This window comes from Scyliorhinus torazame, chromosome 10, assembly GCF_047496885.1.
Source record: "Scyliorhinus torazame isolate Kashiwa2021f chromosome 10, sScyTor2.1, whole genome shotgun sequence".
Taxonomy (NCBI): domain Eukaryota; kingdom Metazoa; phylum Chordata; class Chondrichthyes; order Carcharhiniformes; family Scyliorhinidae; genus Scyliorhinus; species Scyliorhinus torazame.
This window is the reverse complement of record NC_092716.1, coordinates 218,231,841-218,258,821: the sequence shown is the minus strand read 5'-3', so window position 1 is coordinate 218,258,821 and position 26,981 is coordinate 218,231,841. Positions and strand designations below refer to the sequence as shown.

Here is a 26,981-nt window from a genome sequence, read left to right as displayed (position 1 = left end):
GGCACTGATCACACCCGCTTACCCAATCATCAATGTTGTGCAATCCCGTAGTGCCGCAGTGGTAAGGTGATGTGGAATTGGTGCCGTGAACGCGGTGCGGGGGGGGGGGGGGGGGGGGGGGTGCTGTGTGGTGCCTGCGTGGAGTGATGGTGCAAGTGGCAGTGTTCAGCGAATCCCACCCCCACAGTGCGTGAACCGTACGGCCACCAACGCGTCGCATGGCCGCTGTCCGCGGCGGTGCCGTCGCCCAGCCTCCTGGACGTAACCAGCAGCCGGGCAGTGTCTGTGTCCTGCGCCCCTCCCCCCACCCTGATGCGCGCCATCATCCTCATCCTCCGCATCCTTGTTTGTGTTGGCTCCGGTGCCGTCGGGTCCTCCCTCCGACTCCTCCACCAGGGCATCTCCCCTCTGCATGGCAATTTTGTGCAGCGCACAGCAGACCACACCATGCGACCGACCCTGTCGGGTTGGTACTGCAGGGCCCCTCCTGATCAGTCCAGGCATCTGAAACGCATCTTCAGCAGGCCGAAGCACCGCTCCACCACACCTCTGGTTGCTCCATGTGCCTCGTTGTATAGGCTCTCCGCGTTGGTGTGAGGCCTCCGTATTGGCGTCATCAGCCATGACCTCAACGGATAGCCCTTGTCGCCCAGCATCCAGCCCCTCAGCCGGGGGGGGCATCCATCGAACATTGCGGGGATGAACGACTGTGCCAGAATGTGGGCGTCATGCACACTGCCGGGGTACTTTGCACACACGTGCATGACCTTCATGTGGGGGTCGCAGACCACCTGAATGTTCATTGAGTATGCGCCCTTTCTGTTCATGAACACGTCCCTGCTGTCTGCAGGCGGGCGCATGGGGATGTGCACACCATCGATGACACCCTGGACCATCGGTATCCCGGCCACCTTGGCGAATCCACGTGCCCGTGCTTCCTGCTGTGCTCGGTCCTCAGGGAATTGAATGTACCTGTCCGCGATGGCATACAGGGCGTCGTTGGCGGCCCTGATGCACCTGTGGACCGATGCCTGTGATATCGCGGATAGATCCCTGCTTGGCGCCTGGAAGGAACCGGTCGCATAAAAGTTTAGGGCCACCGTCACCTTGACGGAGACTGGTATCGCGTGTCCTCCTCCCATTCCACGTGGTGAGAGGTGCGCCACGAGCTGGCATATATGTGGGACGTCTCCCTGCTGAACCGTAGTCTCCTCCTGCATGTGATGTCCATTAGGGCCTCGAACGACATTCTGTCACGGTACACCCTAGGCCTTCTTGGACACCTGTGGCGCCCTGGCACCACCATCAGTGGATCCTCGTGCTCCACCTGCTCCTCCTCCTCCTCCTGCTCCCCCCCAAGCACTTCCTCTGCATTCCTCGCCGTCTGACGGACAATGTTCTCCTCGGTATCCCCCTGTACATTCGGGTCCTGAGCGCCTGCGGCCTGCGCGTCAACGACGGGCCACTCCGCGGCCATCCCCTCTGCTGCACCGGCAACCGCTGCATCTGCAGCCACTGTGGGCCGTCTGACTCTACGCTGCTGGATGGCAAACTCCAGAGCTGCGGCTCCAACCACGGCAGTGAACATCGCTGTCTGGTTGGCATACATGGTGACCTGCAGGAGGGTGGTGGGGGGCAGAGAAACGACATGTTACACCAAGGTTCTTCCACACCTCGCCAGCCGGGTTGCATGGGATCCCTGTGTGTTCCGGTGGCCTGGTCGCGCTGCAGACACGCAGCCAGCCTCACACCTGGTCACTGTATGCGTCCAACGGTCAGTTCACACCGTACTCCTCACCAGTGTGCCACTCGCCTGTGCCCATCAGCCACACGCAACCTGCGGCCGTGTCCTCGTCACCGTCTTGCCATATCAGGGCGGCTGACATGTGGCATCTGCGGATGGACGATACCCTCCACACTCTCCCTCACCCCCCTCCCACCTGCACGCCGCTCCCTCATCCCCCCCTCCCACCTGCACACTCTCACTCATCCCCCCCTCCCACCTGCACACTCTCCCTCATCCCCCCTCCCACCTGCACACTCTCCCTCATCCCCCCTCCCACCTGCACACTCTCCCTCATCCCCCCTCCCACCTGCACACTCTCCCTCATCCCCCCTCCCACCTGCACACTCTCCCTCATCCCCCCTCCCACCTGCACACACTCCCTCATCCCCCCCTCCCACCTGCACACTCTCCCTCACACCCCCCTCCCACCTGCACACTCTCCCTCACCCCCCTCCCACCTGCACACTCTCCCTCACGCCCCCCCCTCTCACCTGCACACTCTCCCTCATCCCCCCCTCTCACCTGCACACTCTCCCTCATCCCCCCCTCCCACCTGCAAACTCTCCCTCATCCCCCTCCCCCCCCGCCACCGGGACCGGCCCATCTGGCCCTGAGAAAGCGGGGGTGGCGGAGAATCGCCATTTTGGGTGTCTCCGGCGATTCTCCGGCTTGCGCAGCGCGGAACCTGATGGGGCCGTTCTTGCCGCTTGGGAGAATTGCGGGAGGGTGTCGGACCGGCGTCGCGGGAAATTTTGGCGACCAGGCGATTCTCCCAACCGGTGCGGGAGCGGAGAATCGCGCCCCATATATATCACATCTACTTCCTTTACCTACACATTGATCACTTTGCCAAAAAAACTCTTATTAAATTTGCCAAACGCAACTTTCCTTTAACAAATCCAGGCTGTCGGTGATTAACCCTTAATTCTAAATGTTCACCCACTCAACCATAAATTATGATTTCGAAGAGTTGCTCACACAAGAGATTTTAGACTGTTTTAGACCTTGAATTTTAAACAAAATAAAACACTTCACCATATTTTTTTACGTTGTGATCTTAGCAGAATAATTGCTTTCATCATAGTTTCAATAATTAATTAACCCAATTTTTAAAAAACGAGTTAGCGTCTTCATTGAAATAGCGAACAGAAGAATTTCACCCAAACACGTTAATCAATTTGTTAAATATAGCACACAGAGGAATTTCTATCCCCCAAAAACACAAAACAGAATAAAAACCTCATTCATTTACTGCATATAATCAAATGAAAATGTTTGTGCTGATTGAATGCTATTTATAATTTTCTGCAGCATCCCAGTAGTTATGAATAGTGTGCTGCTCTAACCACTACTTTAATTCCTAATCATAAACAAATGTATTGAACATTACTGCTTCCCTGACTCTTCCTACTGAGGATTGGTTTGTGGAGCCACATTTCTAAATTGAATCCTGCAGTGCATTCTTTAGCAATAATCATCACTGCTAAACATCAGGCATCACCGAGAAAAAGGCAATTAAAATCTCAGAAAGGATACGCAATCGATTTTTTTTTTTAGTGTCTGAGAGAGACCAGTTAGTTAAAAATCTCTAAAAGTGAGACTTCCAGATTTGATCAGACATTGCGGTCTACAACAGTGCAAGCTCCTAACAAGAGGCCTAATCCAAGCCAGCGAGGCCGGAACTTTCCGGTCGTTCACGCCGGTGGGATCTTCCGGTTCCACCAATGGCGCAGCCCCCTCACCGTGGGTGTCCCGGCATCAAGGGGTGCATTCATCGAGAAACCCTATTAACAATGGCGAGACCAGAAGATCTGGCTGCTTGCCAATGGTGGGCCTTCTCCCACTGCCGTGAAACACAGGGCGGGCGGGTGGTAAATCCCGCCACTGATAAGAGTAAATAATTAAGACCATTTCCAGAAACCCAGTGGAGTAGCTATGCACAGTGCACAAAAGTGTTAAGACCTGGGTGTCATATACCAGTCACTGAAGGTAAGCATGCAGGTATAGCAGGCAGTAAAGAAGGCAAAAGGTATGTTGGCCTTCATAGTGAAAGCATTCCAGTACAGAAGCAGGGATGTCTTGCTGCCATTTTATGGGGCCTTGGTGAGGCCACACCTGAAATATTGTGTGCAGTTTTGGTCTCTTTATCTGCGGAAGGATGTTCTTGCTCTAGAGGCCGTGCAACAATGGTTTACAAGACTGATTCCTGGGATGGCAGGACTAACATAAGAGGAGAGATTGAATTGGTTACGATTGTATTCGCTGGAGTTCAGAAGAATGTGGGGGATCTCATAGAAACCTACAAAATTCTAACAGGACTAGACAGGGTAAATACAGGAAGGATGTCCCCAATGGTGAGTGTGTCCAGAACCAGGGGTCACAGTCTCAAGATACAGGGTAGACTATTTATGACAGAGATGAGGAGAAATTTCCTCACCTAGAGAGTGATCGGCCTGTGGAATTCATTACCACAGGAAGTAGTTGAGGCCAAAACATTGTACGTTTTCAAGAAGCATTTAGATATAGCGCTTAAGGTGAAGGCAATCAAAGTATATGGGAGGAAAGTGGGATACGGCTACTGAGTTGGATGATCAGCCATGACCATAATGAATGGCGGAGTAGGCTGGAAGGGCCGAATGGTCTCCTCTCTTGCTCCTGTTTTCTATGTCTATATTTCTACGTCATTGCGTCTGCATCTTTAGTAATTAGGTGAACATAGCCTGCTGGAAAGCTGGGCTTCTGCAGGTTAGAACTGCCCACCTTCTCAATGCCCTTCTTTTGAGTTTTCTCTCGGTCAACCCCACGGTGTACAGAACAGAACACTTTACATAAGATTGTATAGCTCAAGGGAATCAATTTGTGCAAAGTACTGGGACACCACACCTTATGTAAAGTGTCCCGTTCTGTACACCGTGGGGTTGACCTAGAGAAACCTCAAAGAAGGGCATTGAGAAGTGAAAACATACGTTTCTCCTGCAAAGAAAGATTACACTGGAAAGAAGGCATTTTGTAAGTTTCCACATTGGGGTATTTAACCTCTTCAAGGGAATAGATAACTGGATCCCACGGGATGTTCAATGTTAATGCAAATTTTAATAAAAAGAAAATGAATACAGTTAAAATATTCATGCATAAGATGGGGAAAATGTGGCACAGATATCATGAAGATATTGGAAGAAGAAGGTTTATAAATTTCAAAAGGGAAATTGATAAATCTTCTGACAGTCGCAGCTATTGAAGATTAAAGGTATTAAGGTGGTGAAGGAAGTTCGTAACCTTGAATTCAAATGGTCTTTTGTTGGCCCATAGAGTCATATGTTCTTACAGACATTGTAATATATCGGAGGGGAGGGAGACTAAGTTATCTATTGAATGATGCCATCCTCTCCTGAAGTTAGCAGTAATAGCATTTAGGATGGTGATGGTGCCTGAATTAATACTATCTATCAGATAGGGTGAGCGTTAATTGGCCTGATGGGGTAATACGTGGTCAGTGTAATGCAATTGCAAAAGGGAATTTCAAAGTCTGGCAGTGAGTGAAACAAGGGCATCTGGCCCAAATGATGATGCACATGACTACATGGATCTTGTTAGATGCCAACTGTAGCTTCTTTAGAACTGTGCTGAGAGCAAATTGAGAGCAATCTAGTTAATCTCATTTCTCTTTAGTGATATTGAAATCCCAGTGCAGGTTGACATTATGGAATATGAGACATTTCTAAACAGTTTTCTTCCCTGGTACAAAACTTTTAGATGTGCAAAGCAAGCTATTCCTTCAGTGGACATGAGCGTTCCAGGAACAAGCTGTTAAAGAGATTTATGTGACAAGAAAGAAATAGTTACAGAGAAGGAAGATTTCAGCACAATATCATTTCAGTATAATGCTTGGAGAGTTGATGTTTTTCAGCAAATATGCATTTATTTCTGTTGATATCAGCTGAGGAAAACGGCAGGTTCCTGATATATAAAATATTTACTCGGAATTCTTTTTAATTTAAATAAATCTATATTTAATTGTGTTTTTGTCTTAACTCTGATCACTTAGTTGAATGCAATTTGGGGAAATAGATCAAATGAGAACATGACCAGTGTGAATCAGCTACTCCAGCATTGACCTATGACTCCAATAGGGTATGTTGGTGAAGTGGAAATGTTTTCATTTTGTCACTGATCCTGCGCTTGTGTTCAATGCCAGGTAATGGAATAATAAAGCATTATGAAATGGTGTGTACAAGAGTTAAAAGTCAATGATGATAGTGACAATTAATACACTACTTCAAAAAAAACCATTTAATTTGACTGAGTTTTCAATCAATCATTTAGATTTTGTACCCATTAGTAAGAATTTGCATTGAAAGAATTATTGAAGCTCGAGTAGGGGTAAGTAGATTTCTTTTATGTTTGCATTGTGTGACCAGGATTTGCACCCTCCTTCTCATGTCACCACTTCCTTTAAAATCAATAATTAATATCTTTGCCAAGAATTCCCCATTGATTACTTTAAGCTGTTCTTGAACCCACCTAAGTTGTTCTGAGAACTCTTAAGATACATTTTTAAAAATAAATTAGAGTATCCAATACTTTCTTTCCAATTAAGGGGCAATTTAGCGTGGCCAATTGAACTACCCTGTACATTTTTTTGGGTTGTGAGGGTGAGACCCACGCAGACACAGGGAGAATGTGCAAACTCCAACCGGACAGTGACCCGGGACCAGGATCAAACCCGGGTCCTCAGCGCCGTGAGGCAGCAGTGCTAACCACTGCACCACTGTGCCGCCCAAACTCTTAATATACAAAAGCACATTTCAACCGCGCTATTAGAAAATAAGTTTCCCTGTTTTGAAATGAAACTGAAGTTTACATGTCCACACAACATAATTGTAGAATTTGTGCTCGGAGTGCACCCTGTGAGTTGCACAATAGCAAATCACAGGCAAAGAATCTGAAATTCTACAGGAATTCAATATCGGTATGGCGTTTGTGGCAGAGGATAAGCATGATTATTTTAGTCCTCTTAATCTTCAGCTGGAGAGAATTGTGGCTCATTCAGGACTGGATACTGGACATTCCAAATGCAGTGGAGGGGTTGGGAGGGAATGAGAGGGAGAGGTAAAGATGGCCAAAAGGTCAAAATGAACTTGATATGTGTTCTTTTGAAAGCTGATCCCCATGTTTGCAGATGTATGAGCAGAATTCTCCCAACCCACCCACGAGTCTTGCAAGAGCTAAAAAGTTGGAAATCCACCAGAGGAAAATTACGTTGCAATTCTCCCAATGGTGAGTTAATGGCAGGGTGCTCCTCCCACTAGCAGGTGGCGCGAATGCCATTTACATTCACTTCCATGCCATGAATGCTCATTAAAACAACTGCCCACCAATGCCCTGTTGGGCCTTCCAATCTTCACACGCCAGCAGGAAACCAGAGTGCGTCAAACCCGATTGCTAAAGAGTGGCGTGCACAAGGTGGTCCTCAGTTCGCCATTAGACTTTGAGGTAAAGGCCATAAAATCTTTTTGCCATATTCTGCACGGTTCCCGATTTGCTGTTCACCACTCTGCCTGGGCAGACCAGTTCTCCACTTCCATGCCAAGCTGGTCTTCATGGACAGTACCGCACTGCTGGACCTTTGGACCCTCCTGTGACATTGTCTCGGTTCAGCGCTGTGCCTGGGGTTTGGGAGTACAGAGTTCTCCCATCCCCTTTCATACCTGACAAAGACAATGGGGACAATGTGGATTGAGGGCTGCGCAAGGAGGGGGATGTAGCATGAGGGCCCATGATGGCAGGCAAAAGTTCAAGAAGGTGCTCTAGAAGACAAACAATGGAAGGCAGGGGGAAGACCAAGAGGAGGGAAGCTGGATCCCAATAAGCCTGCATGAAAACCTCATGAACAAGGGAGTCAAAGGGATACCCCATCATTTACTAGAAGGGGATGGATGGAGACTCCAGAGGTGGTGGGTAGAGGTCTAAGTGGGGCATGGTCACCTCGCAGGTGGTGAGCTCAGGAGAGGAAGGTGGTTGAATCAAGGAACTGACTTCTCATCGAGGCTGCTGGGCTTTTCCCTCTGGGCAAGAGAGAATGATATGAGTGTGCTAGACTGGTATTTAAATATGGCACCTGGACCTTCAAACCCATCGGCATAGTGGTTAGCACTGTTGCCTCACAGCATCGAGGACCCAGGTTCAATTCCGGCCTCGGGTGACTGTCTGTGTGGAGTCTGCACTTTTTCCCGTGTCTGCCTGGGTTTCCTCCGGGTGCTTTGATTTCCTCCCACAGTCCAAAGATGTGCAGGATAGGTGGATTGGCCATCCTAAATTGTCCTTAGTATCCAAAAGGTTAGGTGGGGTTACTGGCTTACGGGGATAGGATGAGGCTTTTGCAGAAGGTCGGTGCAGACTCGATGGGCCAAATGACCTCCTTCTGCACTGGAGGGAGTCTATGATCAGCTGAGGGCGGGTGGAAGAAGATCAGAGGGGAACTTGCCGGTGTCTAATTAATAAGGCTACGAATCTGCCGCAGGATTGTGTTTGGCATTGCCAGCGCTATGCGCCGCCACATTTAAATCTGAAAATGGGAAAATTCCGTTCTATGACTCTATGATGATGCAAAGAAGAAACCTGTACATAAAGAGAAAGGGACCAAGGATGGACCTTAAAGGGCCTTCTGAAGTGGCTGTGTGGGGATGGAAAAAAAACATGCCAGAGATGCTTTGGCTGCGATTGGATAAATTAGAGTGGAACCGAGCAAGGACTGTCCCATTGGACAACAGCGGAGAGACACTGGAGTTGGACTTTTGTGGTGGCAGACTGCATTGAGGTCAAAAAGGATAAAGAGCGACAATAACTAGATAATTCCACTCAGCTTTTTGACGAGGACCATTTCAATGTTGTGGAAGGGGCAACAAGCCAATTGAAAATTCAAATGGGAGAAAATGGACATCAATTTGGTAAGTGAGGAGACCTTCAAGGATTCTGGTTCCAGCTGAAAGGCACAATCTTTTAATAGTTGTCAGAAACGTCAGTGTTTACGGAGGGTCCTATTAGGATTGAGACCATCGCTCAGCAGGTGTGAGTCCATTTGAGCCTTAGAAGAAGTTAGAGGACATAGACTAGCTTAAGAAGTGCCCATCTCTCATGATGTGGTGGCAGCACATGCTTGGGGGTGGGGGTCAGCAGGCAACTAGCTCCCGGTGCCATCTTAGATGGAATTTTGCCCATTGCCTGCACAAAGATGAGAACTGGGGGCGGGATTCTCCGACCCCCCGCCGTGTCGGAGGATCCTCGGGGGAACGGCATGAATCCCGACCCGCCATTCCGACGCCGGCTGCCGTATTCCCCGGTGCCGATTTTCGGGCGGGGACGGGGATCACACCGCGCCGGTCGGGGGCTGTTCGCAGCGCCCCCCCCCCCCCCCGGCAATTCTCTGGGACCCAATGGGCTGAGCGGCCGTCTGTTTCTGGCCAGTCCCGCCGGCATGGATTGGACATGGTGCCACACGGCGGGACCCGGCAGGAAAGTTGGCTGGTGCGGTCCTCGGGAGGGCGCGGGGGGATCCGACCCACAGTGGCCTGGCCCGCGATCGGGGCCCACTTCCGTTCCGCGCCAGCCCCTGTAGGGCTCTGCCATGGCCGGCGCGGAGAACACAACCCCCTGCGCATGCGCCAGAATACACCGGCCAGTCTGCGCATGCGCTGAACCATGCCGGCGGTTCTGCGCATGCGCTAACTCGCACAGTCCCTTCGCGCTGGCACGGCGCCAACCCCTCCGGCGCCGGCCTAGCCCCCGGAAGTGTGGAGAATTCCACAACTTCCGGTCGGCCCAATGCCGGAGTGATTCCCGCCGTTGGTACGCCAGCGTCAGGCCATCGCGCGGATTCGGGAGAATCCTGCCTTGGAAGTCCTTTGTGCCGTGCCACAAAATTCCAGCCCCCACTTTTTTCATCTTTCCCTAACCTAGGAATTTCAGGCTCACACATGCAAAACCTAGTTTAGATACTGAGCACAGCAAATGGTATAGAAAAAGATAATTCAGGAAAATTACTTTGAACTAGACTGCAAATGTATGACAAGGGGTCACAGGCTCAAACTATTCGGTAGCAAATTTAGGGCTGTTAACAGGAAATTCTTCACCCAAGGAATGGTTGATACATGGAATGGACTCCTGGATAGAGCATGTGGAATTATACACCAACTTGTACACAAATTCAAAGGGGTATTGGTCAAATGATTGGGTGGAATGAAAAAAAAAGGACCATATGCAAGACCACTTTTATCTACTCGTTTAAGGAAATTAATGATTTTGTTTTAATGGCTCTCTGCCAACTGGCTCATTCATTTTCAAGAATCTCTCCACCATATGTTGATCAGAGAGGTCATGCAATATGGTAATTGGTATGGAAAAAAGTATCAGGAAAATTACTTCAAACTAAATTGTGAATGTATGACGAGCCATAAAGGCTCAAACTATTCAGTATCAAATTAAGGGCTGATATCACAAAATTCTCCACACTAGGAATGATCAATACATAGAATGGATACCTGGATAGAGCAGTTGAGGTGAAATTCCTGCAATAATTTCAGAATTGATTGGATGCCTCAGTGAGGGAGTGTTATTTCTTGCTTGATGGGTAAAAGAGATGGCATTAATGGCCTTCTCCTTTTATTGTTGTCGAGATCTTGTTAAAGTAAGGCAAATGGAAGGTTACTCGGTTGGTTAAAACAAAGAGTGGTACAGGGGAATAATAATTCACTCAGACATCCAGAGATTGGTTTAGGCTGCTTTAATGGGGTACACTGTAGCAGGGAAAAATGTATTTACCCAAAGACTACAGTCTGAGGACCACAAGAAACTGGTCCTTGTGCTGCACCTTATTATTCACAGTGATCTGCTGAGTCCGATTGTGCTTTGGAAAAGTCCCTGGGTGGAGGTAGTTATGTTGGTGGGTGGGAGAGGTGATTAATAATAATCTTTATTATTGTCACAAGAAGGCTTACATTAACATTGCAATGAAGTTATTATGAAAAAGATGATGATCGTAATTGCAAGCAGCCTGGAGAAAGACTTGGAGCCCGGAAAGTAATAAAAGTTAGCATTTATGTTGGACTTTTTATGCCATGGACAACCCAAAGCACTTTTTCGTCAATGAAGCAATTTCTCATTTGTACTCACTGTTGTAATGTAGAAAATCTGGTTGCCAATTTATATACATACAAAATGTGAGTTAAGAACAGAAGTAGGCCACTCAGTCCTTCGAGCTTGCTCTGTCATTCAATAAGGTCATGGCTGATCTGATTGTAACCTCAACCCCACATTCCTGCCTACCCCCAATAACCTTTTACCCCCTTGTTAATCAAGAATCTATTTAGCTCTGCCTTAAAATATTCAATTGAAGACTCAGCTTCCTTTGCCTTTTGAGGAAGAGAGTTCTAAAGACTCACCACCCTCAGAGAAAAAAATTCTCCACATCTCGGTCTTAAATGAGCAACCACTTATTTTTAAACAGCGACCCCTATTTCTAGATTTTTGCACAAGAGGAAACATCCTCTCCACATCCATCCTGTCAAGATCCCTCAGGAGCATAAAGATTTCAATCAAGTCAATTCTTGCTCTTCTAAACTCTAGAGGATACAAACTTAACCTGTTCAACCTGTCCTCTTGAGATAGCCCACCCATTCCTGCTATTATTCTAGTAAACTTTCGCTAAGCTGCTTCTAATACATTGACATCTTTCCTTAAATAAGGTGATTAATACTCCACACAATATTCCAGATGTGAGCCTGGATTCTCCATTCTGGAAACTAAGTGCAAAAAATCGGGACTAGTCTCTGTTGGCACTAGGAGCGGGGCCCAAGTGAGAGTCTCTCTCCTTAACCATGCAAATATATGCATGTAGGGAATTTGCCGGATTCCGTCGGAATCGCGGTATTGGACCGCCATGTTGAGATGTCCCCCCACAACGCTAATCCTGCCCCTGCTGTCAAAGATGAGGTCTGTTGCGGGGGAGGGGCTCAGGTGGGGAGGGTCTCTGATGGGGAGGTCACCCTCATGCATGCTGTGGGGGGGGCAACTCATTATTCCCGTGGTGGGGGAAGAATGCTCCTATTTGTCAGCGGGGTGGGGGGCAGGATTTGCATTGTGGGGCTAGAGCTCCCATCCTGTTAATTAAATTGGAATGGATGCAAATCACCACCGGCTCGGAGTGGGTAGTAGCACGCAGAAGCCACCGGCAGGTGATTAGAGCATTGCAACACCAAACCCGTTTCTCGGGGGATACTCCATGCTCCACCCGATCGGGAATCTCGATCATGGCATCAGAAAATGGAGAATCCACTCCGTGGTCTCACCAGTATTCCATAGAACTCCTTTTCAAAACAATTCCTCTCACAACAAATCAGAATTTTAAAATTGGTTTTCTTAATTATTTGCTCTCACTGCACTATAATTCATACATGGGGGACACCGAGATCCCTCGGAATCTCAAAGCTCTGCAATCTCTCACTGTTTAGATAATACGTTTCTTTGTTATTCTTCCTGCCAAAATGGCCAATTTCAAATTTGTGTACATTATCCTCCATTTGCCAGATCTTTGTCCTCGCTTAACTTATCTGCATTGTTTTGTTACATTCTTATGTCCTCTTTTTACCTATATTTACGTTGTCAGCAAATTTCACTTCCATACCTTGGGTCCCTTCACCCAAGTCATTTATATAAAGCATAAAAAGTTAAGGGCCCAGCACTAATATCTGTGGCACACCACTCATCACATCCTGCCAACCAAAAAAAGGCCCATTTACGCCAACTCGGTTTCCTGTTAGTTAGCTAATCTCCTATTCATGTCAATATGTTACCTCCTGCACCATGAGCGTTTATTTTCCACAATAACCTTTGATTCGGCACCTCATCAAATGCCTTCTGGAAATCTAAGTGCAGTGCATCCACTGGTTCCCCTTCATCCACGGCACATGTGACTCCATCAAAGAACTCCAATAAATCTGATAACATGATTTGTGCATAGGAAGTTCCCACAGACAGCAATGTGATAGTGACCAGACAATATGGGCTGAATTTTATGTATTTAAAGACAAAGGTGGTGGGGGGGGGAGGACGCACTTCATAAAGTGAGTGTGGAATGGGAGGGGGGGTTGGGGCTGCACGGCTATTTCCTCTTTCTTTCACCACCCTGGAGAATCCACCCCAATATGTTTTTGTACTGTTGCTTGGGGGATAAATATTAGTAATAACACTGGGGAATAACTATCCTGCTCTTCTTTAAAGTGCTCTGGGACTTTTTAAATGCGGGATAAATGGGACCTCAGTTTTACGTCTCATCTGAAAGATAGCACCTACACCAACGCAGTCCTCCCTCAGTTGCACTGGAGTGCCAGCCTGGAATTTTGTCGGACTCAAACCCACAGCCTTTTGACCAACTAGATCATGGCTGATGACAAGCTGGAGCCCTGCTTCTGCCATCGCCACACTATAAAACAAACCCACATACATTTCCAGGGGAGGCCACTGGTCGAGCTGCATCTTAACGAGGGTCCACAAACCTGAGCATTACAGGGATGAGGCCTCATCCATTCAGGGCAGTCCAATGTCTTGTGAGGTACTCAAACCCTCGTTATCATATTTAGCATTTTTATTTCCCACTTGATTCATAGCTATAAGTTTCATTGTTGCAACTAGGACCAATTTCTATCCTCACCTCTCTTATCCCAACGTAAAATGCACTGCAACATTTTTTTCTCAACATATTGCACAGTACTTTAGGAATGCATTTCAAAACTCCACTGTCTCAATTCATCTGAATGCTCACTTTATATAAGCCATGTATTAATACGAATATATTTACATCTCAGGAAATTCCATTAAAATATTACATGCTTCACAGATTATAAATCAAATGTCAAAATAAACTGTCCTTTCCTGCGAGCTCTCTACCTGTGGGAATGAAATTGAAGTCAAAGTGAGTTAGATTCTGCAGGGAGTGAAGTGGCAATTGATTGGATGAGTGTTATTGGGTTTCATCCTCTGAGTTAGTCTTTTAACAGAAAGTCTGATCATTACACATGTGCTCATTACCCAGATTTTCATACATGTGTGCAATCCTAAATTCTCAGCTGTCTTCATCGAATCATCGAATTTACAGAACAGGAGGAAGCCATTCGGCCCATCGAGTCTGCAACAGCCCTTGGAAAGAGCACCCTACCTAAGCCCACACCTCCACCCAGTCCCCGTAACCCAGTAAACACATCTAACCTTTTTTTAGACTAAGGACAATTTAGCATGGCTAATCCACCTAGCCTGCACATTTTTGGACTGTGGGAGGAAACCGGAGCACCCGGAGGAAATCCACATAGACACGGGGAGAACGTGCAGACTCTGCACAGACAGTGACCCAAGTCAGGAATCGAACCTGGGACCCTGGAGCTGTGAAGCAACTGTGCTAACTACTCTGCTACCATGTCCCCCGTCTTTCAGCACTCTTTCCCTACCTGAGAGAGGGCACCTCCATTTGATTGAACATACCCTGGAGAGACAGGTTGCCTCTGGTAAAGCCAGTAAACATTCCAGGTTCACCCCAGCCATCAGTTTGTGACACATTTTATAGCTCCAATCAAATTATTAAATGCAATGAAGGCAGTGGATGAGTTAACTGAAGCACTCCCAAAAGATCTGTGACTCTGCTACCCACACTTGGCTTGCAAGCACATAACTGATTCTCTTCAAAGGTTGGGCCAGAGTATTTCACTTAGCCTCAAACTACCTCCACTGAATTATTCACAAATACTTTTCGACTCAACTGAAACAGTTGGGATTCACCCTAGGTTTAGGAATTTCATTGTTCCTTTCCTGGATACAGCAGGCCACAACTTTAAATAAGCAAAACATAGTCCGGAATTTTATACTCCCACACCAGTACGGGGGGGGGGGGGGTTGTTTTAGGCTGCCAGGTAAATCCGTAGGGAAGCGGAAAATAAAACAAAATTACATCTTCATCGTGAAGGGTGGGTGGGAAGTGCCTCCATCAGAAGTCCCCTCTGAGGTCAGGCACTCCCCCCCTCCCCCCACAACCTTAAGGTCCAGTGACCTCTGGACCTCCCTTACCCCCAGCCTCTCCCGAGACACCGATCGCCCCTTCTCACAGCTTCCCTGGCCTTCCCTACCTACCCTCGCAGACTGGCCCCATGAACTTATCTGTTTCCTGTTGCTGGACTTGGGTGCAATTTGACGGAAAATTTCTAAGCATCATTTGTAGTGAGTTTTGCTGGGACTTTCACCCGTCTCTGTCGACAAGTTCCCTAGATAAACATACTTAGTCACTTTTTTGGGCCCTGGGGGTTTCTCCCCGGTCAAACCCACACTTAGAATTAATTTCATCCCCGGGGGGCTGAACCCCCTGGCCAGGCCGGCTCCTCAGAGATTGGGCCTTCATTTTGAAAGGGTGTCCCGATCTCGAAGTCAGCTTGTGGGTTTCCACACCCCCACCAATGGGCAAGTTCACACCCAAAGTGATGACACCCCACTGTGGGTCACTGAGGGGCCCCCCATTTTCAGGCCTTCCCATGCCACCTTTCGGGCCCCCCCTTCCAGAACCCCCCCCACTTCACCCTCCCCCTATCCTTCCAGAGGCCCTTTATACTCACCCTACGGCCCTACCCTTCATACCACCCCCCCACCCCCACGCTCCTACACCTCACGCTCCTTCCATGGGCATGGACCCCCAGGCCCTGACCCTTGGCAGTGCCACCCTGGCAATGCTCCTGCTGGCTTTGCAGTGCCACCCAGACACCTTGGTCGTGCTTGGGTGGCAGCGCCACTATGCCAGCCTGGCAGTGCCGTGATGCCCAAATTCAAGGGGGAGGGCCACCCTGTCCTGTCCCTGCCCACCTAGGGGCCTCTAATGTCCCGGGAGAACCCCGGGTGCCAGTCCACTTGGTCCATATTAGTATTGAACGGCGCGTGGCTGAGATCCCCCTGGGGAGGCCAGTTATATTTCATAAGCCTGATAGATCCGGGGTCAGCATGCCTAAGTAGGGTTAAATCCTAGGGTTGAGCAGATTTTAACCCTGCTTAGGCTTGCGAGATTTGGTCCTGCCCATTGTGGCATGTGGTGTACTGGCTATCGGGAAGCCCACGGGAGGCCTCTCCCAGCATCTACCAGCCGCGCCATGCTCCCATTTTGGCACAACATGACAGTAGATCCCGCCCTTTGTCTCTGAAGTTTTCTCGAATTTCTTCTTCTGTCCACTGCAGTGCTACTTCTTCAGGGACTGTCGAGCTACCAGCCAATCTGATTGGCTGGCAGCTGCCTAAGATGGACCTTCCCCCGCGTATGGGGTGGAAGTTCCGCCCACAGCCAATCAATGCCCATTGGAACGTAAATTGGCCGTGGGGTAGTCGGAGTTGGAGGGAATGTGTTCCTCACCAACTCTTTGAATGACAGGAAACAAGACACCATCATCTGAAGAATTCAGGCCATAAACTTGTTTCACTCTAAATAGCAGGTTAACGTAATTCCACTTATCTTGAATTGTTTCGGCCTTAATAGTGCCACCCAATAAGCAACAAAACACTTGGAATTAAAATGCATATTAACAGGAACATTCATTCTTTGAACTTCAGGTGGGCCTATGGCAAATTATCCTTGAACAAGTTATTAGCTGCAAGTCAGAAAGAGGTATTATCAAAGTAACCCTTGTGGAAAAACAAATAAAAGAATTATGCTATTGTTAATTTTGCATTGTCTGCCCCACCTCTTCAATCTTTGTGCAGTCTTGTTTAAATATTTCCTTGATCGGATCAAAACAACTTGCTTTGAGTTACTGGCCTCGGTATGCAACTTGCTAGCTGGGAGTGTCAGCATGGCATTGTGGATTGACTGAATGTTCTAGAAACAGCTCAATGGAAATAAACATCAGTAGGTCTGTATATTGGGTTCCTGACTAGCAATGCCGGAATATTTCAGTCCCCCCCCCCCCACCCTGCAGCAGGGTTTCCTGTAATGGAGGCAGATTGCCGATTGGCAGGATCTTCCGGTCCTACCAAAATCTACTGCATTTTTCATGGTGCACCCATCTCGCTCATGGAGAACCTGCAGTGGGCGGGTCAAATTCGACAGGACCAGAACATCCTGTTGGCGGGAAGGTCCGGAAATTCGTGGTCTTTGAGTCTGATTATATGAGGGAGCTGAGTGAACTCATATAGCAGCACGGTAGCACAGTGTTTAGCACAGTTGCTTCACAGCTTGAGGGTCCCAGGTTCAATTCCTGGCTTGAGTCACTGCATGTACTGAGTCGGCATGTTCTCCCTGTGTCTGCGGGTTTGCTCCGGGTGCACCAGTTTCCTTCCACAGTCCAAAGATGTGCAGGTTAGGTAGATTGGCTATGCTAAATTGCTCTTAGTGTCCATAAAAAGATTAGGTGGGGTTACAGGGATAGAGTGGAGGTGTCGGGATAGGGTGGATGTGTGGGTTTAGGTAGCGTGCTCTTTCCAAGGGCCGGAACAGATTCGATGGGCCAAATGCCCTTCTTCTGCACTGTAAATTCTATTAATCTATGAACCCACTAAGATATACTCATAATCCAATGGTAATGCTCTCGCTTTCATAGCCAATCGTTGATGATTATTCTGATCCATTGTACAAATGGTGGCAAATTGCCAAACATATCCTTATCTACCAAACTGCAAGGATGCAATTTTCCAGTAACAATATGGCCTAAATCTTCGGCACAACCTGGCTTGTCATCCAGTTAATTATCTAATGTGCGAATGACAATTCATGAAGTTATAGTTCATTGAAGTGATGAAGAGTTCCCCAATTACACAAGCTGGTGTGGCTGGAGTGGGGAGCCTAGATTTTCAGAATGTAGACCCTACGTCAAGACAGATCTTGACCTGGAGTTTATGCCAGGTTTTCGCAGGTTCAAAATGGTCTAACCCAGTGTAAAGGGTCGAGGCATTCAAAACAATTTGAGTCTACTGCAAATGTGCAATTTTCTGTCTTGTTGAAAGCTGGCCCTAGCCACAATACTGACCGTGCCCGAGAACAAATTAATCATCACAGCAAGTTTCTGCTAATGGCTCTCATTTTTGGGCCAATTAAGGAGACCCTTAAAATTAAGCTTTGTTTTTTAAGCAGCAGGTACATAAATGCATAGCTTTGTAAAACTTGTAATTTAAAAAATAATAACTTATTTGTAAACTGACTACTGTGCTACAATGAAACTGATAAATCGTTCTGTGTTTTTTTTAAAAGACTTTTCAATTATTTAAAATTGAGTTACTCACAGCTGGACAAGTTACTCCAATTAGAATTGCTTATTTTTTGTGATTAACTGATTTTCAGCTGTATTAATGAAACTGCAACAGGTTACCATTTTCAAATGGATCAAGGATTTTTTAAAATCCAATTTTTTTTTAAGTACACTTTTAATCGTTGCCCTATTGCAATGGATCAAGAACAATTTTATATTTGGTGATATATTTGTGGTGTGACAAGTGTCTAATTCATGGTTCCTAGTAATATTTTAGAGGTAATGTTTAATTCCAGGAAGATTAAAGTTTAACTGTAGAAAATGGAATAAATGCAACTAAAGAAGATTGGAATCAATTATGCTTAAAGGTTTGGGCAACTTTGACTTAAGGGGTTAACAGCTAGAAAAGTATCAGCGGAATTCTCTGTCGGAGGGATCCTCCGGTCCGCTGCCATTGCACCCACGCCCGTGGGTTTCCCGATGGCGTGGGGTGGCCACAATGGAAAACCCCATTGGCCAGCTGCGGGAACGGAGAACCCCATTGCCGGGTAGATGTCAACAGGCTCCAGGCAGTTAGGGCTCAGAGAAGACCTGAGGAACAGAGATGGTGGTGGTGGAAGGTTGCTGGTTTCATGCTGGGGAGGATTAGGGCTCAGAAGAAGCCCTGGGAGCCTTTTACATCTCAGTGCAGCCAGGAAACTAGAGTTTGGAGAAATCCAGGACAGTGCCAGCTTAGTAAAGCTAGAGAGCTGCAACAGAGTTGTAAGTGTATCAGTAGTTAGAGGCTGGAACAAAGCTTTGTGAATCCTGTGGAACACAGTCTCAGGATGGGAGATTGAACCATTGGGAGGTGAGCAGTCATTAAGGTTTTTGAGGGAATTCACAGGATAGATTTTCAAAAATGAAGAGTTAAAATCCCTCATAAAAGAGCTTTAACAAGATATTGTGACTCAGAGTGGTCACCAACATCTGGATGGGTTGTTGAGAAACCAACAGGATCTGTCTTGGGCCATCTGCCTCTTAATGTGCATTTAGGTGTGTTTCACCACGGTTTACCTGTTTAATTTGATTTACCTATGGCAAAGTTAAATTTGCTTATTTAAAACCAAATCTCGTGGCTTTATTCTCCTGGTGGGTAACTGGGATTTCAAACTTTTTCTACTTTAAATAAAACGTTTTTGGTCCTTAGCTGCATCGTAACAATAAGGAAACTAAGCAAAAATATTACTTCTGAAGACTAGCACAACGTTGAGTGCAGTTTGCCCCTGGAGTTCTGATTGCGCCCGAAGTGGAAACCGCACCTTGTTAACTTGGAAGGCCGAGGTAAATGATGGAACAAAGCCCAAAATTCATTTCTGCCCTAGAAGCCACTCAACCAATAGATGAAAGTCTGTGTACTTTTTTGTGTGTTGCTAGGGCCCTCTCTGCAGAGTGTCAGTGCAAACACTCACCTTATTACCCGTGCAGTTAATTCCCAGGCTATTCATGGATGACATCTTCCCATCAAGCCCAGGCTGCTGTAACTGCTGCTCTCGTTGCAATTGTTCTCTCATTTTACGAGCTTCCTGGATGGCCTTCATCACTGCATCCTGGTCACCCAGGAAGGCTGTCGAATTCAGCGTGGAGAGGATGTCTACGGAAGACAAAAAAAAGTCGGAAAGTTTCCCAAGGTGGAAACATGCTGACTGAGAGCGTACGGTGGATTGAAACAAAATAAAAATCATTCTGACCCATAGGGGTCCTCTTTTTCCAATACAGCTTCCCATTTGTACAATAAAATGACTCAAAGTATACAGCACATGCCTTTACAAACCATCTGCTGGCAAATTGAAAGTATTCAACATGAGAAATGTATTTTATTGCAAAATCAACATTGTTTTTATTTTTTTTAAATACTCATTAAAACTGAGGCATATTAGGATTCAGACAAGAATCTCCTGAAGCTGCTAATTATTAACAAAGTCATTCCTTTCAGTACATTATCTGGAACATTGATTCTTTAGAATGTGCTCCACACTGCCACAGTCGTCTCGTGCAAATAGATTCGCACTTCTTAACTAGATGTATTAGACCCTTTATCACTGACCCAATGCAGGTAATAGTATGAGCAGGCAAAGCTGAGCATGCAGTTAAAACTACTTCCCTCTGGTCCTGTTGTTTTACATTCTTGATTTGTTTCCCCCCCCAATCTATGCCACCTCCTTTTAAATGGCTTTAAAATAACCAATTTTTAAAAAAAATGTGAATTACTGAAGTGTGGTGATCTGTGCAGAAATTATAGGACTTTTTGGTAATGAATAATATCTCCCTGTGGACCCCGCTTCCAGTCACATCAGTCAAGCTTTCTGCTGCTCAGCACCCAAAGCCGCAAAGCACTTTCCAATTATGTTCAGCGCCACTGCGTTAATCAAAACTACAAATTATTTTGAACTCTGTATCCCAAATGAGGACAAAAAAAAAGCATTTAGATTTTGCTCATTAGCCCTTGCCCTTTTAAGACACAGAGTGAAGCACAATACTGAAGGTGGACCATTAGTTGGAAGGGAGGGTGGGGAAAGTACCTTGCAAGCCTTCTACGTTTAGTGCATTCTTGAAACCGAGCAGCAAATTTTATCGGTAGATAACTTTTGATTCATCCAAATGTAACTATTCAGTCTGTAGTTTAGACCAGAGGTATTCACTGGGAACAATTCCTTGGTCCCTTACGTCCATTGGAAGCTTCAATACACTGTAGCCCCAGCGAATGAACGTTCCAAGAGTGGAATTAGGCTTAACATTTTGTGGAGGGCCACAACCCTGAGAAGTAACTTGATTGATGACCACTCTGAAACACCTACCATTAAGCAACATCATTTTGGTTTTCAAATATTTTTTGTCCCCTTCTTCTTCCAGCCTGTCCAGAATCATGGCTGAAAAGTGGGGAGCTGTGCAATAAGGCCCAGATTTGGGGACAAGATCTGCCAATGTTTACAGTTGAGGAGGGGATTGAGTGTGAGTCTGTATTATAAGTCTCACTGATATAAGCTGATCCTGTAAAGGGCACAATGCAGCCACACGCTCTGATGCTGCAGAAATAATGGATCACTACTAAAGGGCAAGTTATTTATAGATAAGTTCAAAATCAGCACTGTTACTGAGAGTTATTGGAAGTGTAAGCTGAGTTGCCAATTGATATTTGGTGATTGTATTATTCACCAAACAAATTTGTTTACATGTCAGAAACTTCGACAGCTGAGCCCAGCATGGATTAGCTCTAAAAACTTTGAAAATCTACAGCTAAGAGACAAAAACAAGAATAAACAATAATACACTTTCATTTCTACATGCATCACTCTTCTGTGGATATGAGCTATCTGCTAGGATGCATTGTTGGTTTTCATCAGGTTTTATCTAACCCATCTCATATTAAAAGAAGAATAAACAACAAAGCTTGCATTAGTATTGGACACCATACCTCTCAGGCACCTCCTCCTTCTTTGAGCATATCACCACTCTTTCAACATCCTCATTCTCTATTGCTCGCCCAAGTACATTAAAAATGTTCTCACCAAGCTGCCTTTACCGCTTTTCTCTCTCAAACATAGAACCATAGAATCTACAGTGCAGAAGGAGGCCATTCAGCCCATCGAGCCTGCACCGGCCCTTGGAAAGACCACCCCACTTAAGCCCACTTCTCCACCCTATCCTGTAACCCTGTAACTCCACCTAACCTTTTTGGACACTAAGGGCAATTTAGCATGGCCAATCCACCTAACCTGCACATCTTTGGACTGTGGGAGGAAATCGGAGCACCCGGAGGAAACCCAAGCAGACACGGAGAGAACGTGCAGACGCCACACAGACAATGACCCAAGCCGGGAATCGAACCTGGGACCCTGGATCTGTGAAGCGAATGTGCTAACCACTGTGCTACCATGCCTCAGCAATTTCAACCTCCACTCAACCCATCACACGCTCTCTCCTCTTAGTTAATTACCCCCTTATCCTCTCTAAATTTCTCCCTCATTTGTGAACTTCTAAAGCAATATTCACAGCCTTGATCTTGCCACCTGTCATGCTCTTGCAAGTCCTATCGTATCAGTCTCAGATACGGTCATCTCTGATCACTTGCTTACATTATTCTCCACCCACATCCCCCTCTCTGCACTCAAGTCCTACTGCCTAATATATTCACCCCTGGAAAAAGAAATTCCTGAATACCCTTACAGCTGCACTTTCAAAATCCCAACCATCTAGCTATTAGTCCCCTGTTTTCCACAACATTTCTGCAGCTTCCGATTTGCTCAACCATATACTCACATCATCCCTATTCAAACGATGACGCTCATGGGCGTCATGGTAGCACAGTGGTTAGCACTGTTGCTTCACAGCGCCAGGCTCCCAGGTTCGATTCCCGGCTTGGGTCATTGTCTGTGCAGAGTCTGCACGTTCTCCCTGTGTCTGCGTGGGTTTCCTCCGGGTGCTCCGGTTTCCTCCCATAAGTCCCGAAAGAAGTGCTGTGAGGTAATTTGGCCATTCTTAATTCTCCCTCCATGTACCCGAACAGGCGCCGGAATATGGCGACTAGGGGCTTTTCACAGTAACATCATCGCAGTGCTAAGGTAGGCCCAAGCCGGAGATCGAATCCGGAACACTGGCGCTGTGAAGCAGCAGTGCTAACTACTATGCTACCGCAATGCTCCTGTGACGCACTTTGGGATGTTCTGTTAGATTGAAGGCTCTAAAGATATTAGATGTTGCTGTTGACTGATTGGCTGAAAAGTGCTAAACTAGCAATACCAAAATGAACAGGTCTACAATTTCAATAGGAATACTGACATTCTTACAATAGGAATACTCTCATTCTTATTATATCACTACATGGAGCTTCGACAGCAGCAACATATGCTTTATGATGCTCAGAGGCATAAAGATAATTCATCATTCTTCCTGCGTGCTTACCTAAAGATGATCCTCTTCCCGGTGTGCCACCCACAGGGCTGGGGATGCTGCTTTTGTTGGGCAGGTTGACGGGACTAGATTTATTTGTGTGGAAGAAGCTCTGGGTGGGTGATGTGGGAGAACGGACGGGCTCTGTAGTCTTGGGCCTAGCTGACAGATTGAGCGGCTGTGGTGCTTCATCCTACAAATGAATCATAAACAAGCACATTTAGCACATTGAAGATCACATAACAATGCTGTGATCCTCTCATCACTGGAACATAGTCCAACCTATTGTACAGACGTGAGGTAATTGGTGCTCAACCTATTTTAATTCTGGCACAAAATAATATTATTGCTGCGCCATTCCTTTTTATTCCTGTAAATTGCTTTTATGTTCCATAACTCACAGTGCTACTTGTTGGGTTCAAACTTAATCACTTTAATCTGATTAATTTTAACCTGATTGAATGAATCAAGCATTGTGATTACAACAGACAGAAAAGATTCTTAGTCATTTTTAATTTGTAAGTAATGGTTACACTTCATATTATCAAAAGAACCTGGTAATTGAGAGTTGATCGACTTTAAGGAGGAACTGCTCCTGCCTGGTCAGCTTCTCGGGCTGTTTTTGAGTAACCAGTATCCCAAGAAAAGTGAATCTGCACATTAGCGTGTGACTCACCTTAAATTTCAGAAAGTATGAATTCATTATGTTCCACAAAAAAGGCAGCTGCACAAACGGAAGGCACAAAGTATTCCGAGGTGAAAATTAGCCAAAAGAGAGAAAGCGGTGGGGAATTGAGGAGTAATTTCAGACTTGGGACATGTACTTCGAGGAATGCCCTGATGTTTATGCAGAGCCCCAAATGTTTCTAATTTACATATAGGATTTGCATCCAGACGTACAATTCAAGTTGGTAGCATTTGCGGGTGATGCTAAAATGTAGTCAGACAGCTGAATCTATGAATGTAGGCAAGGAATTACCTAGCTTCAGAATCTTGGTCTTTAAATTGAGATCATTTCATTAGATACCTGAAGGCATGAGGGTAGGTTAATAGGGTGGTGAAAGAGGCATATGGGACTCTTGCCTTTATCAATCGAGGCATAGATTACAAAAGCAAGGCAATCAAGTTGGAATAGTATAGAACTTTGGTGAGGCCACAGCTGGAGTATTGTGTGCAGTTCTGGTTGCCGTTTTGTAGGAAGGATGCGATTGCACTGGAGGGGGTGCAAAGACGACTCACCAGAATGTGGCCTGGGATGGAACATTTATGTTATGAAGAGGTTGGATAGACTTGGGTTGTTTTCGTTGGAGCAGAAAAGTCTGAGGGGTGGCTTGATCGAGGTGTACAAAATTATGTGGGGCATGGACAGGGTGCAGCTGTTCCCTTTAGTTAAAGGGTCAGTCACGAGGGGACACAAGTTCAAGGTGAGAGACAAGAGATTTAGCACGGATGTGAGGAAAATCTTTTTTACCAGAGGGTGGTGACAGTCTGGAATGCACTGCCTGGGAGGGTGGTAGAGGCAGGTTGCCTCACATCCTTTAACAAAAGTACCTGGATGAGCACTTGGCACGTTATAACATTCAAGGCTATGGGTCAAGTGCTGGTAAATGGGATTAGGTAGGTAGGGTCAGGTGTATTTCACGTGTCGATGCAGATTTGATGGGCCGAATGGATTCTTCTGCACTCTGTGGGCTCGATTCAACTAAATGGGAACTAAGTCCCATAGCGAGGTCAGCTGCGTGTTTTCCGGAGCTCGCAACGCCGAGAATCACACGGCTATATAACGTGATTCACGTTATATAAGGGGCCTCAGCAGGGAACGCGTGGCCGAGGCTGCACACAGCCCCGCTTTGCTCTCCAGCCCCACTCTTTCCACCCCATCTCCCCACCCCCCATGCAGGGCACTCCCGGCCTGATTGTGCGCACAAAATATGTCAGCTTGGCATCTTGGCAGTGCCATGCTGGCATCCAGGTGGCACTGTCAGGGTGCCCAGGTGGTACCAGCAGTGCCAGTGGCCCACCCTGCCCAAAGGGTATGCAATTAAGGGCCTCCTATACACACGGAGACCCCCACGAGTGCCATTCCATCTGGTCCTCGTTTGTGGAGACCAGTTTTTTTTTTACAAAAAATATACTTTATTCATAAAATCTATCATAAACATTACAGAACATTTTGAATTGTCTTGACTGTACATTTCCATCAGAGTTACACATTCCCTTGACTTTCTTCCATTCGATTTTGATAACCTTACATACATATCGCTCTTTACGTTACAATTCCTTCTTAAATATTTGGGATTAGGTAGGTAGGGTCCCAGACCGAGGGGGGTTTACGTTTACACTGTTACCCGCCCCTCGGTGTACATTTGCTGATAAGACCTTACACAGTGGTCTTTCCCCATTGCGCCTTGGCGGCAGCTGCCCCAAGCTTGAGTGCGTCCCTCAGCACGTAGTCCTGGACCTTGGAATGTGCCAGTCTGCAACACTCGGTCGAGGACAGCTCTTTGCACTGGACGATCAGCAAGTTTCGGGCAGACCAAAGAGCGTCTTTCACCGAGTTGATGACCTTCCAGCAGCAGTTGATGTTTGTCTCGGTGTGTGTCCCTGGAAACAGTCCGTAGAGCACAGGGTCCTGTGTCACAGAGCTGCTCGGGATGAACCTTCACAAATACCACTGCATCTCTCTCCAGACCTTCTTTGCAAAGGCACATTCCATAAGGAGGTGGGTGACCGTCTCATTTCCCCCACAGCCACTCCGAGGGCAGCGTGCAACGGCGCAGAGCCTTCGGGTGTACATGAAGAATCTGACGGGGAGGGCCCTTCTCACCACCAGCCAAGCTCGGTCTTGATGCTTGTTTGTAAGTTCTGGTGATGAGGCGTTCTGCCAGATGACTCTGACAGTCTGCTCAGGGAACCGTCCAACGTCCTCCACAGTCTCCTTTTCCCTGAGGGCCTCGAGGACATTACGTGCTGACCACTGCTTCATTGCCTTGTGGTCAAAGGTGTTTTTCTTCAAAAACTTTTCCACGAGGGACAGGTGGTACGGCACGGTCCAACTACTTGGAGCGTTCCGCGGCAATGAGGCCAGGCCCATCCTTCGTAACACCGGGGACAGGTAGAACCTCAGTATGTAGTGACACTTGGTGTTTGCATACCGGGGGTCCATGCACAGCTTGATGCAGCTGCACACAAAGGTGGCCAACAGGATGAGGGAGGCGTTGGGTACGTTTCTCCCTCCCTTCTCCAGAGGTTTGTACATAGTGTCCCTTCGGACACGGTCCATCTTGGATGTAGACCAGTGCTGAACAGCACTTGCCCGAGGTCTCCGAGGTGAAGGGATGAATCCCAAAGCCTCGGGTACCTCGGGAATCTGCACATTAGAGTGAGACTAACCGTCTTGCTCTAATATGCAGATTTGCCAAAAAGTGGTCCCGCTCACAATGGACGGGATTTACATTGCGGCATCTCTCGAGATGGCGTTGGATCTCGCAAGACTTTGCAAGCTGGGTGGATCCCGGGAGCGGGGTCTCCCGATTTTTATCAGCCATGCTGTGCCGAGGCAAGCTGCTTTTCAGGCGCAGCATGGCCGTTGGATTGCACCCATTGATTATGGGCTGCATTCTTCCGCCCCACCCGCGCAAGAATGCCACGGGCAAGACATGGACAATGGAGAAGTCTGTATCTTGTAAGATGCAGTAACCACTTATTAAAACACAACATTGACAATCTATACAAGCTGCATTCTAGGGAAGGGTGTGCTGTTGAAAAGTGAAATTTAACTGCACCCACCACGAGAGGAAGCCATTCATTACTCATATTATGTAGTGACCACAGTTTAACAAAGAGCAATGGTAAGCAGTTACTTACTGAAACAATCTGTGAGCTTTATTGTACATTGTAAAGCTAATTGTTTCTTTAAATTGTAAAGGCTAATTGTCAGGGAGATACCAACAGAAACAACCACTTTGGCTCCTGCCTTCCGAAACTCAAAACATTCTATGTTCGGTGCG

General features: G+C 46.8%; 1 protein-coding gene across 14 annotated transcripts in view; it reads right to left on the bottom strand.

Moving 5' to 3' along the window:
• The window catches only part of sox6 (SRY-box transcription factor 6), an 832,058-nt gene that overhangs the window by 63,662 nt on the left and 741,415 nt on the right, over positions 1-26,981 (bottom strand). For all 14 annotated transcript variants that reach the window (XM_072466411.1, XM_072466398.1, XM_072466399.1 and 11 more), the window contains 2 exons: positions 22,984-23,164; positions 19,494-19,675 (listed from right to left, as the gene is read on the bottom strand). In XM_072466411.1, coding sequence (XP_072322512.1) covers positions 19,494-19,675; positions 22,984-23,164 — 363 coding nt within the window. The remainder of the gene's footprint in view (positions 1-19,493; positions 19,676-22,983; positions 23,165-26,981) is intronic.